Source organism: Monocercomonoides exilis (assembly GCF_001643675.1).
Source record: "Monocercomonoides exilis strain PA203 chromosome Unknown scaffold81-49126, whole genome shotgun sequence".
In the NCBI taxonomy this organism is placed as follows: domain Eukaryota; phylum Preaxostyla; order Oxymonadida; family Polymastigidae; genus Monocercomonoides; species Monocercomonoides exilis.
Genome location: NW_027150626.1, coordinates 30,023 through 46,570, shown reverse-complemented (window position 1 = coordinate 46,570; position 16,548 = coordinate 30,023). Strand labels below are relative to the sequence as shown.

At 36.7% G+C, this 16,548-nt stretch overlaps 3 protein-coding genes across 3 annotated transcripts; 1 reads left to right on the top strand and 2 right to left on the bottom strand.

The window, feature by feature from the left end:
• Nucleotides 1-958: 958 nt before the first annotated feature.
• Nucleotides 959-1,393, bottom strand: MONOS_16678c2 (uncharacterized protein; the record flags this gene model as incomplete). The annotated part of the gene is made up of 1 exon (XM_067869564.1): nucleotides 959-1,393. The coding sequence occupies one exon, from the start codon at nucleotides 1,391-1,393 to the stop codon at nucleotides 959-961; it is 435 nt and encodes a 144-aa protein (XP_067718609.1).
• Nucleotides 1,394-3,694: 2,301 nt separating this feature from the next.
• On the bottom strand, nucleotides 3,695-4,468 carry MONOS_18444 (uncharacterized protein; the record flags this gene model as incomplete). Its single annotated transcript, XM_067871466.1, has 2 exons — nucleotides 3,695-4,084; nucleotides 4,454-4,468. The coding sequence occupies 2 exons, from the start codon at nucleotides 4,466-4,468 to the stop codon at nucleotides 3,695-3,697; spliced, it is 405 nt and encodes a 134-aa protein (XP_067718608.1).
• Nucleotides 4,469-9,459: 4,991 nt separating this feature from the next.
• On the top strand, nucleotides 9,460-9,783 carry MONOS_18443 (uncharacterized protein; the record flags this gene model as incomplete). Its single annotated transcript, XM_067871465.1, has 1 exon — nucleotides 9,460-9,783. One exon carries the CDS (start codon nucleotides 9,460-9,462, stop codon nucleotides 9,781-9,783), a length of 324 nt encoding a protein of 107 aa, XP_067718607.1.
• Nucleotides 9,784-16,548: the final 6,765 nt, after the last annotated feature.

Sequence of the window (16,548 nt, the reverse complement as noted above, 5' to 3'; positions counted from 1 at the left end):
GCATTAAACAACAACTGCATCCGCATCTCATTCCACTCCTCATTTCACTCCTCTTTCCACTCCTCTTTCCACTCCTCTTCCACTCCTCTTTCCACTTCTCCTTCCACTCCTCCTTCGCTTCAATCAACTTCTAAATCTTTTGCTTTTTCGACGGATTCCTCCAGACATCTTTCAGAATCTTTTCTCTCTCGCTTCAATTTCTTCTTCAGCACTTCACAGCCTTGCATATTCTTGACGTTGGATTTGGCAACTCCGTTTAAAATCTCACGCTATTAATCTTTCCATTGAAACAGACAGCGCTATTCTTCTTATTCAACGTCAAATTTGTCATGAAGCTCCTTTAGAATGATGAATTTCTTCTTCATTAACATCTTGCTCTCCAAGATCAGCAGTTGCGCGCATGCCGACAACTGTGAGTTAACAAACAACAGCCTTGCCGTTTGGAATTACCACTTCTCCCACAGCAACTTCGTCTGCTCCGATGCCGGTGGACTCAACATCGCTTTCATGAATCCGCTTGTAACATATGCACAATTGTTCAGCACAATTCACTGTCACTCAAATACATTGCCCCTGATTCGAATGTTCTTGCTTCAAAGCATTTTCAGATTGTAAAAATATCTTCTTCCCAAGAACAGCACTTAAAAAAAGCCGCAAGAATGTAAATATTAGAGCAAAAAGAGAAAAAGAAGTTTAAGAAATGTTCTGTGCTTATAGCGACTTCAGTAAGAGCTAATAAGAGTCTGTTGCAGAAAATGAAGGAGTTTGTGGCTTCGCCAGAGTTCCAACAAGAACAGAAGTGGCTGACAATTGTGTGTGTGGGAACAATTAAAGAAGGAGTAGCTAATGTTGAGGAGGCTGTGATGTTTTGAGTGTGCAGCTGGGCAGATGAGAGTGCGCTGTCAAACGAGTTAAATGTCTGCTGCTATTCATCTTCATCATAACCTCCTTCTTCTCTTCACCTGTCCCTCCTCCTCCTTTCTATTACTGCCTGTGGAAGCCTTGTATCGAATGCATCAATTTGTGATGTGCAAAACTCGTCTTTCTCCTTCGTCTTCGCCTTTGCCTTTGGCTCTTCCTTCTGCCTTCCTTTCTTCTGCTCTGCGCTCAACTTGCTTTTGCGCTCCGCGTTCTTTGCCTCTTCCATTTGAACTTGAACTCCTCTCTCTTCGCTTCTAAGCGGTGTGATAAAGCGAGTGGATGAACGCAATGTGCCTTGAAGCTCCTTCCCTCTTCCTCTGCCATTTCTCATTCGATGTCCATTCTTCTCACTCAGCCCATTCAGCTCAGACAGAGCAAGGAACTTGAACGAAGTGCTGAAGAAGAGCGGAATACGCCTCTGGGGAATAAGAAAACAGTTCAAATGCACATTCAGCGAAGCCACAGAATGCATTGATGGTGGTGATGATGATAATAAGAATAAAGAAAAAGGAGGAGGCGATGGTGGAGAAGAAGCTGATGATGAATGGAACACAATAAAGCAGAAAACAACGATTTCAAAGCGGGAAGAGGACGAGGAATGAGAGAAAGAAGAAACCGAGGGTTGCCGAAATCCTGGAGCAAATTCCAAAGAAGACGCAGAATCAGAAGAAGTTTACAATTTCTTCTCAGGTGGCAGAGGTTTAGATGAGATCTTCATCTCTCTTAACGTATCCTTTGCATCGTCTGCATCCTACGGAGCAGAGCAGCAGATGCTAAAGTTATAACACAATTCAGCCAGCGTTGTGCGATGGTGCGTGTCCAGAGGAGAAGTGGCAACTGTTGAAATGTTCAAAGAGCGCAAGACACAGGGAGGTGGAGTTGATGGTGCATTGTCAGTGGGGTTGGGGGAGAAGAAAAAAAAAGAAGAGGAGGGACGAAGAATGAAGATGAGAAGGGAAAAAGAAGGAGAAGAAGAGAAAGATTGTGAAGAGCAAGAAGAGGAAGAAGTAGTAGAAGATGATGATGATGAACTCTAATATTGTAGCAAAGAAAAAGAGAAGGTCGAACCAAATTCTTTCCCATCTTAAACATAAACAATTATGAAACCAGCGATTCTTGCGCTGCACATCAGACAACTTCCATTCTCTTCCACACCTTTGAAGTCTTTCATCTAATTTTTATTACCATTTCCAACTTCCTCTTCCTCCTCTTCTTTTTCTTCCGTGACTGCGTTCACAATTTTGGATAAATTTTCATCCAACAGCTTCACCAAACCAGAAGAACAACCTTCTTTCACTTGAGATGTGCTTGGTTTATTAATTCTTGCTGAAATTGCACAAAAAGCTGAAAAATATGGCTTTTTCTTATTGTTCAGCGACTGAGTTGTCACATCCAGGTGATTTTTACTCAACGCACTGAGAATCTGCATCAGATCTTTGTGGCTTATTACAGTGGGTTTGTGCTTTCTTCTTCTTCTTCTTTCTCTTCTTCTTTTATTCATTTCATCTATCCTTTTGACGAAAAAATTTTCGTATCTTTCTTTCACTTCTTTTCCTTTCTTTTCAACTTTTCCGCTTTCAACATTCATCTCTCCTTCTATCTCATTCTCAATCTCGTTATTCTCCATTCCTATGTCAAAATCAAATCCATCAACAACGTTAACTTCAGCCTCCTCTTTTTCTGTATTCATTCTGCTATTGACTTCATCCATTCCTCCTTCAAAAGTCTCTTTCTCACTCTTCACATTTTCCGCATCTTTTTCCATTTCATTCTTCTCCTTAACCTCCAACCCACATCAACAATCGTACTCCATCTCCAATTGTGAATCCTTTGTGATTAACAGATTGTTTTCTTCCACTCTTTTCCGTCCTTCTGAATCGCCTTACAACGACCAGATCATTTCACACGTTTGTGATATCTCTCACATTGCCGTTTCGCACAGAACCACAGCAGCTGTCGTTAACCGAATTATTCTCATTTCGCCTATTTAAAAGTAAGAACCAGCAGAAGTAGTCAGAATAACTTGAACAGCATGAGGAAGAAACGCAGAAGATTTCTCAAGGGAAATGTACGATCCTTGCACAACCACCGTTGATTCTTCAAGGTGCTTCAGGAAAAAGATGAAGAAGAAGATGAAGAAGAAGATGACGAATAACACCGAACAGTCACAACGTTCAGCCAGCCTTCAAATTCGTGCTCGTTGTTGGGGAACTGGATGCGCTCAATGTTGTTAAACACACATCGCTGTGAGTACACATAGCTTCACCAATATCTCAGAAGGTCCGGCCATATCTTCTTCTTCTTCAAAAACTTCCTAGACGAATGAACAAAAAGTGGATAAAGGATATTCGCTTAAGACAAAAGCAGTCGAACATTGCTCGTTTTTCAGAGCGTGTGGCAGACACTTTTTCAGTGCCCCCTAGGCTTCCAGCAGGTGTTGCTTTAAAGAGCTGAAGATAAGCGTGATCAACATCATAAAGAAGACAGAGAGAGGAGACAAGCTGCTGCTACAGTGAGGAGGAATAGAGGCAGGAGGAGGATGCAGAACCGGGCTCCGAGGAAACAGTAGATGCTGTTGATAATAATGATGCAAAAGGCAACGCATTTTATGCTGTTGCATTCTCTTTCGATGTTTGAGCGAGTAACTCATCGAGCGGCTCAGGGCTTTCATGCCATGCAAACGGCATAGTCAACTCAACGTCTTGCAGATTGGAAGATTCTGCAATGAGCTTGCGTACAGTTGTCTCAACGCTTCTCTTTTCGAATCTACAACTTATTCTAATCCTTTTTGGGGCTCTGAAGAAATGACAGAGGGTTCCATGTCAGTCAGGCAAGGCTCATTTGAAACAGAACGTTGTATCGCAGTCATTTCGTCATATGGGCTCATGAACACTCTTTCGTGATCGTAGAAATTGTAGACCCGATCAGAAATCGCGTATGAACACAAACTTGATTTGAGTGCAAAATTTGAAGTTTGTCTTTCGAATTCTGCTTTCCCCTTTACCAACTGAGAAAAATCAACGCGCTTTATTTCGCTCTGCAAGAAGCACACAGTCTCCAGCAGCTGCCCTTCCAGTAAAATTCCTTTGACGCTTTTCTTTGGATTGAGCCTCCTGTCGTACACAGATATGCCTATAGCCTCTGCGGTTTTTGAGTATGCTCCCTTAAAAATGTTGGAATAAAAAAATTGAAAAAGAAAGTTGCGATGGAGTTGTGCTTGTAATACATGTCTTTTTCCAACAGTGGAGGCGGCTTTCACATCTAATCCCACTTTGATGAAGAGAAAAATACCAAAGATGACAAAAACGATAACGAAAAAGAATAAGAGGAGGTGGAGGAAAAAGACAATGAAACAGATGAAGAACAATATTATTTCACTGCTCTTTGAATTCTATCAGATCCAGTAGATTTTGGTGTTCTGGCGATCTTCACTTGAATTTGCATGATCACGCTTGTATGATCTTCTCATTTTCATATGTGATCTCGAGAAACTTCTTTATGATCTTGTGGATGTTTTGTGTTTCACATAAACCGTGAAACTTAGCATTGTTTTCGGTTCAGTGAATTTTTGAATCAGCCAACTCCTTCGAGCCTGATGAATGATGATTGGATGGAGAAGCATTTACAGAAGTTTTTAAAGCGATTCCCTTGTTGATAATTTGGGGTTGGTTGTTGTTGTTGATGATGATAATCAAAGAGAGTGAAAAGCCCTTTGAACAACAAACAACACAAAAAGAAAAAGCAGTTTTTTCAGAAAGGTGTTCCATTAAACTCATTGAAATAATGCGCACCTTTTTCAAAAAAAGATAAATGATGAACTGTTTTCATAAAAAACAAATAAAATAAGAAATTGAGATAATCAGAAAATGAATTGTTCAAATGAAGAAATAATAGGAGTGAACACACGAAAAAAGCACACTTCTTATATATTTTGCAAGCTAACATTATATTTTTTAAACGGTCAAATCAAATATTCATCAATTGCATGCAATATCTTCAAGTTGATAGTCTTTCTTCATTTCACTTAAAAATATTTTATAAATTGAAAAGATCATGGCGTTGTGGGCATTTCATTTTTTTTGCTCGAAACAACATAAAATGATATTTAACAACTATCTGGTGTTGAAAAGTCCTCCTCCACTTTTGCCCAAAACGCACAAATAATTTGGTTAACTTATGATCAAGAATTTTGAATGTTTTAAAATTTATTAATAAGATCATGGGCGTTTTGGTCATTTTATTTTTTTGCTTAAAACAGCATAAAATGATATTTTCAGCTTGTAAAGTACAGAAAAAGTGACTTTCAATGTTGACCAAAATGCACAAATAATTTGGTTTTATTATGATCATTAATTTTGGGAATGTGATATTTGTTTGAATATTATTCATTTAATTTGTGAATATTATTGCTTTAATAATGCTTTCAAGTCATCAGAAAATCGTGATTAAATTTTGTTTGTTTCAAATAAGGTGAAAATTAATTTTTTCATATTTCATTGAATTAACACCTCATATCAGAAAAATATCATTGAAATTTTTGTCTCTTAAAAATGTTTTATTTTTGAATGAAAATGCTTATTATTATTCTTCTATTCAATATATAACTGTTTTGATATCAATATCTTCATTGTTGAGTTTCAACAACAGTTGATGAATATTCAGTGATAAGAAAAACAGAAAAATAAATGGGTGTTTTTTTGATATCATAAAAAAGATCAAAAATCGAAAAATATAATTATGGGCAGTTGTGATCAATCAATTTTTTTGGAAAGGATTAATTATTTTTCGAAAATATACAAAAATATCAACAAAATATCCTTTTTGCATTATTTTTAAGTTAAATATATTTTCCTGAACATTTATGAAAAATTCATTTCCACCCAACATAAATATTACAAAAAAATATTGTATTTTCCAAAAAATTTGTCTTCAAATTCTTTCATCACTAAATGTTTTTGAACTATGTTTATTAATGAAAAACATGACATTATTTATTTATTCTTTCTTCTTTGTGGATATATATATTTTTGTTAAAAAGTTTATTCATTAATAATCTATTTTTCTTTCATATTAGTTCTCGATGAATGAAATATTTTTTTGAAAACAACAAATGACCTTATATTGTTGATAATAAAGTAAAAATAAATAATGAACAATTATTCACAGAGTTGAATTAATTTTCGATTGTGAATTATCATTTTTCAAAACAAGAGTCATTGAATAAATATTCAAACAATGATTTATTATTATGAAAAAAAAAAAAACAAAAAGAAAAATAATAAATCGAAAAGACAGAATTTTTTTAATTGAGAAAATACTCAAAAATTAAAAATCAAAAAAAAAAAAAAAAAAGAGAAACAGAATTTTTTTTTGAAAAAAAAAGAAATGAAAATTTTGCTAAAAAAGCGAATGATTCTGAATCCATTTTTCATTTTTAATTTTTCATTTTTCATAAATGACTTCAAACAACATGAAAGACTGAAACTTTGAAATGGTTAAAACAGGTTTATGGAAACATCATTCAAAAATTTGCCACTTGCTGGCCAAAAACTTGAATGAATAACACATGAATGAATAACACATCCAAACAACATCAACAATCATCAACTAGAAGATAAGAATGAATCTTCAGAGGAAACCGTTGGATCAAATATTCTTAAATCCTCAGGCCCTAACCCTGAATTAACAAAATGGGTGATTTTTTTGATATCATTAAAAATTCCGATCAAAAAATTTTGATCAAAAAATATTTTTGGTGAAAATTGATAAGAAAAAAGAAAGTGATGATCACAAATATTTTGTCAAATTATTACAAATGTTTTTCAATTTATTTGTTGATTATTTATTTCCAATTGTTTTTCCATATTTTATATCTTTAAAGATATGGGTGATTTTTTTGATATCATAAAAAATTCAGACGTTTGATCAAAAAATTTTTCATTAAGGGTGGTGTTGATAAGAAGAAGAAAGTGATGATCTCACAAATATTTTGCTCAAATTATTATTGTTTTTATTTATTTGTTGATTTCAATTTGTTTCCAATTGATTTAACAATGATAACTATATAAAGTCAATAATATTTTTAATATAAATTAGTTTTATAAGTTATGAAAAGAAATTATTAGAAATTAATTCTGAAGATCATAAAACTTTTGTTGAAAACTGAACAATTTTCAAAATTACACATAGAAAAATATGATAGTTATACAAGACATTTATTGGATAAACAACAATTTATAATGAATTATTATTAAAAAACAATTAATTCTTTGGAGAAGTTTTCTAAATAAATTGATCAAAGATAAAAAAATAACTAAGAAAAATTAAGAAAATGAGAAGAAATACGAAAATTTCTGTTTTTTTCACTTAAAAATGTTTTGCTTAACAGCAATTCTCTTTTATTCTCCATCATCCACATCTTACGCATAGACTTGCTTGAAAGCTGAGTTTATCTTTTATCTGGCTGTTCATTTTCCATACAGACTCTGCAAACACTCCTTTCGTTTGCGATGATTGAAGAAGAAGCAGGGTGTATACTCATTTAAACAACTCCATCTTCGCTGTCTCCTTGCCTGGACTATTTCTCCACATCTCTTCTATATCCACTTTTGCAGTACTTGTATCCTTTCAATTCATTTTCACTTTGTCCATTGATTCTTCACTCATGGCAGTTTTCCCGTCTGCTCTGACCGACTCAACTGCTTGAGGCAACATGAATCTGAATCTCAAGAACAGTATTAAGACGAGAATGTGCAAACAAGGCCACATTACGCTCTTATGCAAGGGGCCAGCTCTTATGTGAAATGCTGAGAGCGAATGTGCAATGGAATGTGCTGTTGAGACGTGTGTGTTCACCATCTATGTGAGCGATATGTCGACCGAAGGAGACGACCTCTTTAAAGACTGCATCGTCTCCGCTAAAGCTCCTCCAATCCCTGTCTCCGTTCTCAACATCCGCTTCATCTGAGCGACGCCTTCCGAGGAAATGGAACTCTTTCTCCGGAGCTCCTATATCCCAGCCAAAATCGATGAGTCCCTCTTTTCCATCGAGTTCACCCAACCTTCTCTTGCTGCGAGCACATCCAATTGAAGCTCTGATTCCTCTCACACCGATCCCGATCACGACTTTAACATTTTGCCCTTCATTTCTTTTCTTCCGCACCCACAGGATATTCCTCTGCAAAGACACAGACTCCTCCACCAAGCAATGCTACTCACAGCTAGGCCTCTATTTCTCCTTCTCCGCAATTTTTATCCATATCTTCCTCCAAAATTGCCTATCCAATATTCGAATTTGGTCTAACTCGAACAATCGTGTTTTTGTTCACTTTGTATTTTCCCGCTCGCTGATATTGCATTAAACAACAACTGCATCCTCATCTCATTCCACTCCTCTTTCCACTCCTCCTTTGCTTCAATCAACTTCTGAGTCTTTCACATTTTCGACGGATTCCTCCAGACATCTTCCTGTATCTTTTCTCTCTCAGAATAGCACATCCACTTCTTTCTAGCACGATCTTTTCTCTCTTAGCTTCAATATCTTCTTCGGCACTTCACAGCCTTGCACGTGCTTGACATTGGATTTGGCAACTTCGTTGAAAATCTCTCGCAACAGATCTCTCCATTAAAGCAGACAGCGCTATTCTTCTTATTCAACGTCAAATTTGTCATGAAGCTCCCTTAGAATGATGAATTCCTTCTTCATTAACATCTTGCTCTCCAAGATCAGCAGTTGCGCGCATGCCGACAACTGTGAGTTAACAAACAACAGCCTTGCCGTTTGGAATTACCACTTCTCCCACAGCAACTTCGTCTGCTCCGATGCCGGTGGACTCAACATCGCTTTCATGAATCCGCTTGTAACATATGCACAGTTGTTCAGCACAATTCACTGTCACTCAAATACATCGCCTATGGTCCGGATGTTCCTGCTTCCAAAGCATTTTCAGATTGCAAAAATATCTTCTTCCCAAGAACAGCACTTAAAAAAGCCGCAAGAATGTAAATATTTGAGCAAAAAGAGAAAAAGAAGTTTAAGAAATGTTCTGTGCTTAGAGCGACTTCAGCAAGAGCTAATAAGAGTCTGTTGCAGAAAATGAAGAGTTTGTGGCTTCGCCGGAGTTCCAACAAGAACAGAAGTGGCAGACAATTGTGTGTGTGGGAACAATTAAAGAAGGAGTAGCTAATGTCGATGAAGCTGTGATGTTTTCAATGTGCAACTTAGCAGACGACAGTGTATTGTCGAACGAATAAAATGTTTGCTGCTGTTCATTTTCAATATCACCTCCTTCTTCTCATTCCCATGTCCCTCCTCCTTTCCTGTTGATGTCTGTGTAAGTCTTGTGTCGAAAGTGCCAATTTGTGGCGAGTGAAACTCGTCTTTCTCTTTGTCTTCATCTTCGTCTTTGGCTCTTCCTGCTGTCTCCCTTTCCTCTGCTCTGCGCTCATTTTTCTTATGAATTCAGCTTTCTTTGCCTCTTCCATTTGAACTTGAACTTCTCTCTCTTCGCTTCTTGGCGGTATCATAAAGCGAGCTAGATGAACGCAATGTGCCTTGAAGTCTCCTTCCCTCTTCCACCGCCATTTCTCATTCGATGCCCATTCGCCTCATTCACCCTGTTCAGCACAGCCGGAGCGCGGAAGCCGTACGAAGTGCTGAAACAGAGCGGAATGCGCTTCTGTGGAAGAGGAAAACAGTTCAAATGCACATTCAGCAAAGCCACAGAATGCATTGATGGTGGTGATGATGATGATAAGAATAAAGAAAAAGGAGGAGGCGATGGTGGAGAAGAAGCTGATGATGAATGGAACACAATAAAGCAGAAAACAACGATTTCAAAGCGGGAAGAGGACGAGGAATGAGAGAAAGAAGGAACCGAGGGTTGCCGAAATCCTTGGAGCAAATTCCAAAGAAGACGCAGAATCAGAAGAAGTTTACAATTTCTTCTCAGGTGGCAGATGTTTAGATGAGATCTTCATCACTCTTAACGTATCCTTTGCATCGTCTGCATCCTACGGAGCAGAGCAGCAGAAGCCAAAGTGATAACACAATTCAGCCAACGCTGTGCGATGGTGCGTGTCCAGAAAAGAAGTGGCAACCGTTGAAATGTTCAAAGAGCGCCAGACACTGGGAGGTGGAGTTGATGGTGTATTGTCAGTGGGGTTGGGGGAAAATAAGAAGAAGGGACGAAGAATGAAGATGAGAAGAAAAAGAAGGAGAAGAAGAGAAGAGGAAGAGGAAGAGGAGAGAAGATGAAAGAGAAGAGGAAGAGGAAGAGGAAGAGGAAAGGAGGAAGAGGAAGAGGAAGAGGAAGAGGAAGAGGAAGAGGAAGAGGAAGAGGAAGAGGAAGAGGAGGAAGAAAAAGGAGGAAGAGAAGAAGAAGAGGAAGAAGAAGAAGAAGATTATGATGAGGAACTCTAATATTGTCGCAAAGAAAAGAGAAGGTCGAACCAAATTCTTTCCCATCTAAAACATAAACAATTATAAAACCAGCGATTCTTGCGCTGCACATCAGACAACTTCCATTCTCTTCCACACCTTTGACGTCTTTCATCTAATTTTTATTACCATTTCCAACTTCCTCTTCCTGCTCTTTCTTTTCTTCCGTGACTGCGTTCACAATTTTGGATAAATTTTCATCCAACAGCTTCACCAAACCATAAAAACAACCTTCTTTCACTTGAGATGTGCTTGGTTTATTAATTCTTGCTGAAATTGCACAAAAAGCTGAAAAATATGGCTTTTTCTTATTGTTCAGCGACTGAGTTGTCACATCCAGGTGATTTTTAATCAACGCACTGAGAATCTGCATCAGATCTTTGTGGCTTATTACAGTGGGTTTGTGCTTTCTTCTTCTTCTTCTTTCTCTTCTTCTTTTATTCATTTCATCTATCCTTTTGACGAAAAAAATTTTTGTATCTTTCTTTCACTTCTTTTCCTTTCTTTTCAACTTTTCCGCTTTCAACATTCATCTCTCCTTCTCTCTCATTCTCAAGCTCGTTATTCTCCATTCCTATGTCAAAATCAAAACCATCAACAACGTTAACTTCAGCCTCCTCTTTTTCTGTATTCATTCTGCTATTGACTTCATCCATTCCTCCTTCAAAAGTCTCTTTCTCACTCTTCACATTTTCCGCATCTTTTTCCATTTCATTCTTCTCCTTAACCTCCAACCCACATCAACAATCGTACTCCATCTCCAATTGTGAATCCTTTGTGATTAACAGATTGTTTTCTTCCACTCTTTTCCGTCCTTCTGAATCGCCTTACAACGACCAAATCATTTCACACGTTTGTGATATCTCTCACATTGCCGTTTCGCACAGAACCACAGCAGCTGTCGTTAACCGAATTATTCTCATTTCGCCTATTTAAATAAGATCCAGCAGCAGTAGTCAGAATAACTTGAACAGCATGAGAAAAGAAACGCAGAAGATTACTCAAGGGAAATGAACGATCCTCACACAACCGCCGTTGATTCTGCAAGATGTTTCAGGAAAGATGCAGAAGAGAGAAGAAGAAGATGACGAATTTCACCAAACAGTCACAACGTTCAGCCAGCCTTCAAATTCGTGAACTTTGTTAAGGAACTGGAGGTGCTCAAGCTGTTACCGCACATCTCAGTGAGAACTCAGAGCTTCACGCATATCTCAGAAGGTCCGGCCATATCTTTTCCTTTTGAAAACTGCCCAGACGAATGAACAAAAAGAAGATAAAGGATATTCGCTTAAGACAAAAGCAGTCGAACATTGCTCGTTTTTTCAGCGCGTGTAGCAGACAATTTTTGAGTGCACCCCAGGCTTCCAGCTAGTGTTGCTTTGAAGAGAAGTTGAGAAGCGTGATCATCATCATAAAGAAGACAGAGAGAGGAGACAAGCTGCTGCTACAGTGAGGAGGAATAGAGGCAGGAGGAGGATGCAGAACCGGTCTCCAAGGAAACAGTAGATGCTGTTGATAATAATGATGCAAAAGGCAACGCATTTTATGCTGTTGCATTCTCTTTCGATGTTTGAGCGAGTAACTCATCGAGCGGCTCAGGGCTTTCATGCCATGCAAACGGCACAGTCAACTCAACGTCTTGCAGATTGGAAGATTCTGCAATGAGCTTGTGGATTGTTGTCTCAACGCTTCTCTTTTCGAATCTACAACTTATACTAATTCTTTTTGGGGCTCTGAAGAAATGACAGAGGGTTCCGTGTCAGTCAGGCAAGGCTCATTTGAAACAGAACGTTGTATCGCAGTCATTTCGTCATATGGGCTCATAAACACTCTTTCGTGATCGTAGAAATTGTAGACCCGATCAGAAATCGCGTATGAACACAAACTTGATTTGAGTGCAAAATATGAAGTTTGTCTTTCGAATTCTGCTTTCCCTTTACCAACTGAGAAAAATCAACGCGCTTTATTTCGCTCTGCAAGAAGCACACAGTCTCCAGCAGCTGCCCTTCCAGTAAAATTCCTTTGACGCTTTTCTCTTTGGATTGAGCCTCCTGTCGTACGCAGATATGCCTATAGCCTCTGCGGTTTTTGAGTATGCTCCCTTAAAAATGTTGGAAAAAAAATTGAAAAAGAAAGTTGCGATGGAGTTGTGCTTGTAATACATGTCTTTTTCCAACAGTGGAGGCGGCTTTCACATCTAATCCCACTTTGATGAAGAGAAAAATATCAAAGATGACAAAAACGATAACGAAAAAGAATAAGAGGAGGTGGAGGAAAAAGACAATGAAACAGATGAAGAACAATATTATTTCACTGCTCTTTGAATTCTATCAGATCCAGTAGATTTTGGTGTTCTGGCGATCTTCACTTGAATTTGCATGATCACGCTTGTTTGATCTTCTCATTTTCGTATGTGATCTCGAGAAACTTCTTTATGATCTTGTGGATGTCTTTGTGTTTCACATAAACCGTGAAACTTAGCATTGTTTTCGGTTCAGTGAATTTTTGAATCAGCCAACTCCTTCGAGCCTGATGAATGATGATTGGATGGAGAAGCATTTACAGAAGTTTTTGAAGCGATTCCCTTGTTGATAATTTGGGGTTGGTTGTTGTTGTTGATGATGATAATCAAAGAGAGTGAAAAGCCCTTTGAACAACAAACAACACAAAAAGAAAAAGCAGTTTTTTCAGAAAGGTGTTCCATTAAACTCATTGAAATAATGCGCACCTTTTTTCAAAAAAAAAAAAAGATAAATGATGAACTGTTTTCATAAAAAACAAATAAAATAAGAAATTGAGATAATCAGAAAATGAATTGTTCAAATGAAGAAATAATTGGAGTGAACACACGAAAAAAAGCACACGTCTTATATATTTTGCAAGCTAACAATATATTTTTAAACGGTCAAATCAAATATTCATCAATTGCATGCAATATCTTCAAATTGATATTTTTCTTCATTTCACTTAAAAATATTTTATAAATTGAAAAGATCATGGCGTTGTGGGCATTTCATTTTTTTGCTCGAAACAACATAAAATGATATTTAACAACTATCTGGTGTTGAAAAGTCCTCCTCCACTTTTGCCCAAAACGCACAAATAATTTGGTTAACTTATGATCAAGAATTTAGAATGTTTATAAATATATTAATAAGATCATGGGCGTTTTGGACATTTTATTTTTGCTTAAAACAACATAAAATGATATTTTCAGCTTGTTAAGTACAGAAAAAGTGACTTTCAATGTTGACCAAAATGCACAAATAATTTGGTTTTATTATGATCATTAATTTTGGGAATGTGATATTTGTTTGAATATTATTCATTTAATTTGTGAATATTATTGCTTTAATAATGCTTACAAGTCATCAGAAAATAGTTATTAAATTTTGTTAGTTCAAATGAGGTGAAAATTAATTTTTTCATATTTCATTGAATAAACACTTCATATCAGAAAAATATCATTGAATTTTTGTCTCTCAAAAAATGTTTTGTTTTTGGAATGAAAATGCTTATTATTATTCTTTTATTCAATATATAACTGTTTTGATATCAATATCTTCATTGTTGAGTTTCAGCAAAAGGTTGATGAATATTCAGTGATGAGAAAAACAGAAAAATAAATACATTGCTAATTTGATAACAATCATAAAACAAAATAACACATAAATAACATTAACACTTCATTGTATTAATCATCTTGAAAATAGAAAACAACAAATAAGTTTCTTTTCTTGTTGCATCACTTTCTAAAAAAAATTATTTTTCCCACATCATCATTAAAACATTCCCCAATTGTCAATTCCATACCAATTTGCATGAACAATAAAAGATTCAATAAAAAGCATAACTATTACAACAAATACATGGTGTCATAGTCAATTCCAAACGAAAAAGATTACAAATACTTTAAGTCCAAAAACAAACTTGAATGTTTATCTTTTGTTTTTTCTCACTCTACACTTTCTGATATTTCTCTTGTCCAAACTCAAAAGATCAAATTCAACAGAGAAAAAAGGCAGACACAGTAATTAAACATCACTTCACACTCTCAGCTATTCTCCTTTCCTAAAATCCAATCCAAAAATCATTGAAACTCTTCACAACACCCATCAAAAAATGAATCTCTATTTATTCATTTATAAATTGCATTCGGGACTACAATAAAGTGAAAATAGGGACATCATCGGAACAAAAAGCACAAGAAAACAATCGGATTCTAACTATTGTGCACCTGGGAGGCTGTTCGTCGTATCCAGGTCCGGATAAAGCAGCCCGAAGGCTGCAATATCTAATACGAACAGTCATGTCCAGCACCCTTCCGATAGAGTGCCAGCTAAGCATGCACAACAACTAGTTTCTTAATAGGACCTCCATTAATACAATTTTGAGATTCATCAAAGATGAAGAGTCAAGAAGAAGATCAAATCTCCTTGAAAGAAGATCTTGAGAAGATTGAGAAAGAAGAGAAGAGTTAGATGATGTGATATCAGAGTGAAATGACTTTCTTGAACGTTGAACTTTTTCTTTCATTGTTGAAGATTCGATTGCAACAAGAGAGCGTTGAAGAAGATATCCAACAGCAGATGCGCAGACAAATGAGCCCTTGCGCTCAAAGAATAAGTAGTCCTTCATGTGAGGGACTGACAGTGAAGGCCATGAAATTTGCTGAGATGGTACATACTCTTCAAAGTACCTCTCATGCACACACTCCTTGATAGATGATGACGATGGGGAGTTGCTTGATGAGGATGATTCAAAAACATTAAATTGTGATGATGATGAAACAGATGTCGAAGTGTTCATATTGTTTTCGAAGAAGTCGATCAAGTCATGAAGTGTGGTGATGTGTTCTGTCGAAAGATTGTTGTCGATAGAATTAACTAATGCACCAAATTCACTATCACAAATATTCTTTCCGTGGTGCTCAGCGAAGAAGTTGAGTTGTGTATTTTTCTTTTTGAGAAGTTTGGATTGTTTGGAGAGAATGAAGTGAAGGAGGAAGCGATTTCGGTTGTGTGGACCCGAATCGCAGAAGAACTTAAAAGTGTGAGTGTCTGAGAAGAAGTGTCTTTTGATCACAGATTCCAGACACTCAATAACAAATCTGTGATCATTTGAGAGGCAGTCGGAGAAGAAGTTGAAAGTTCTTTTTATTTGTTGATTATTAATTTTTGAAGAGAGATGATTGTGAATTGAGATACTTGTTGGTAATTAAAGAATTCTTGTTGAAGTTGATTTTTTCTGATAGGGGAGTTTCCATTTTTCTTTGAAGTCAAAGACGAAGACTGTTTCTCCCTCTTTCAGATTATCAACAGTTGATTGATAATGTTTTCGTTGCATTTCAGCAACAAGACGATGTTGTCGAAGTAGTTTAAGTGTATGAAACTCAGCTTAGAAAGTCCATTTTTGTTTTGCGATGACTTCAATTTGTTTTCCAGATAGTTCAACTTCTCACACATGCCGCAGAGATCCGTTCGTCTTTTCGCTTTGGAGAAATTGGTGGTGAGTTTGAAGAAATGTGACAGAGAAACTTTGATGTTTGTTTCTTCTGAAAACTCTTTCCATAATTTCGTCTTTGGCTTGAAGATTAATCTCTTTTCATTGGGAGAAAAGATGCCCGTTTTCTTTCTTTTTTCTTTAAGTGCTTCTAATCCATAACCAGTTCTGATTGATGAAGTTAATTGAGGAATGGAAGTTGAACGATGCGGTGGTGTGATGAACGATGACGGGGGAGTTGTTTCTGTGGACGAATTGTTGATATTTTTGGATTGTGAAAGGAAGATGAAGAAGAGGAACCACAAAATTGGACACTTGGTTGAGTTGATTGTGATTTCTCTTTCACGTAGAATGATAAAGAAGGAATATAGCCCTGAGAAAAGAGATCTTTCCATGAATTTGACCATTTATCACTGTCAAATGCCTCAATATCATCATCGTTGCAGGTGATCCACATCTTTTTCATTCCTTTATTTCTTTCCACAACGGCTATGTAATGACCGTTGCTATTATCAAACTGTTTATGAAGGATTTGTCCAATTAAGTGATAGAATGTTGTTTCTTTATTTTTGTTGTGAAATGAAGTTTTATTTTCATTTGCAAATCCTTTGCAAAATGAACGTTTATTCGACATATCAGTCTCGATAAGAAGTGTTCGAGAAGGTGGAGAACTAGCAGAATCAGCA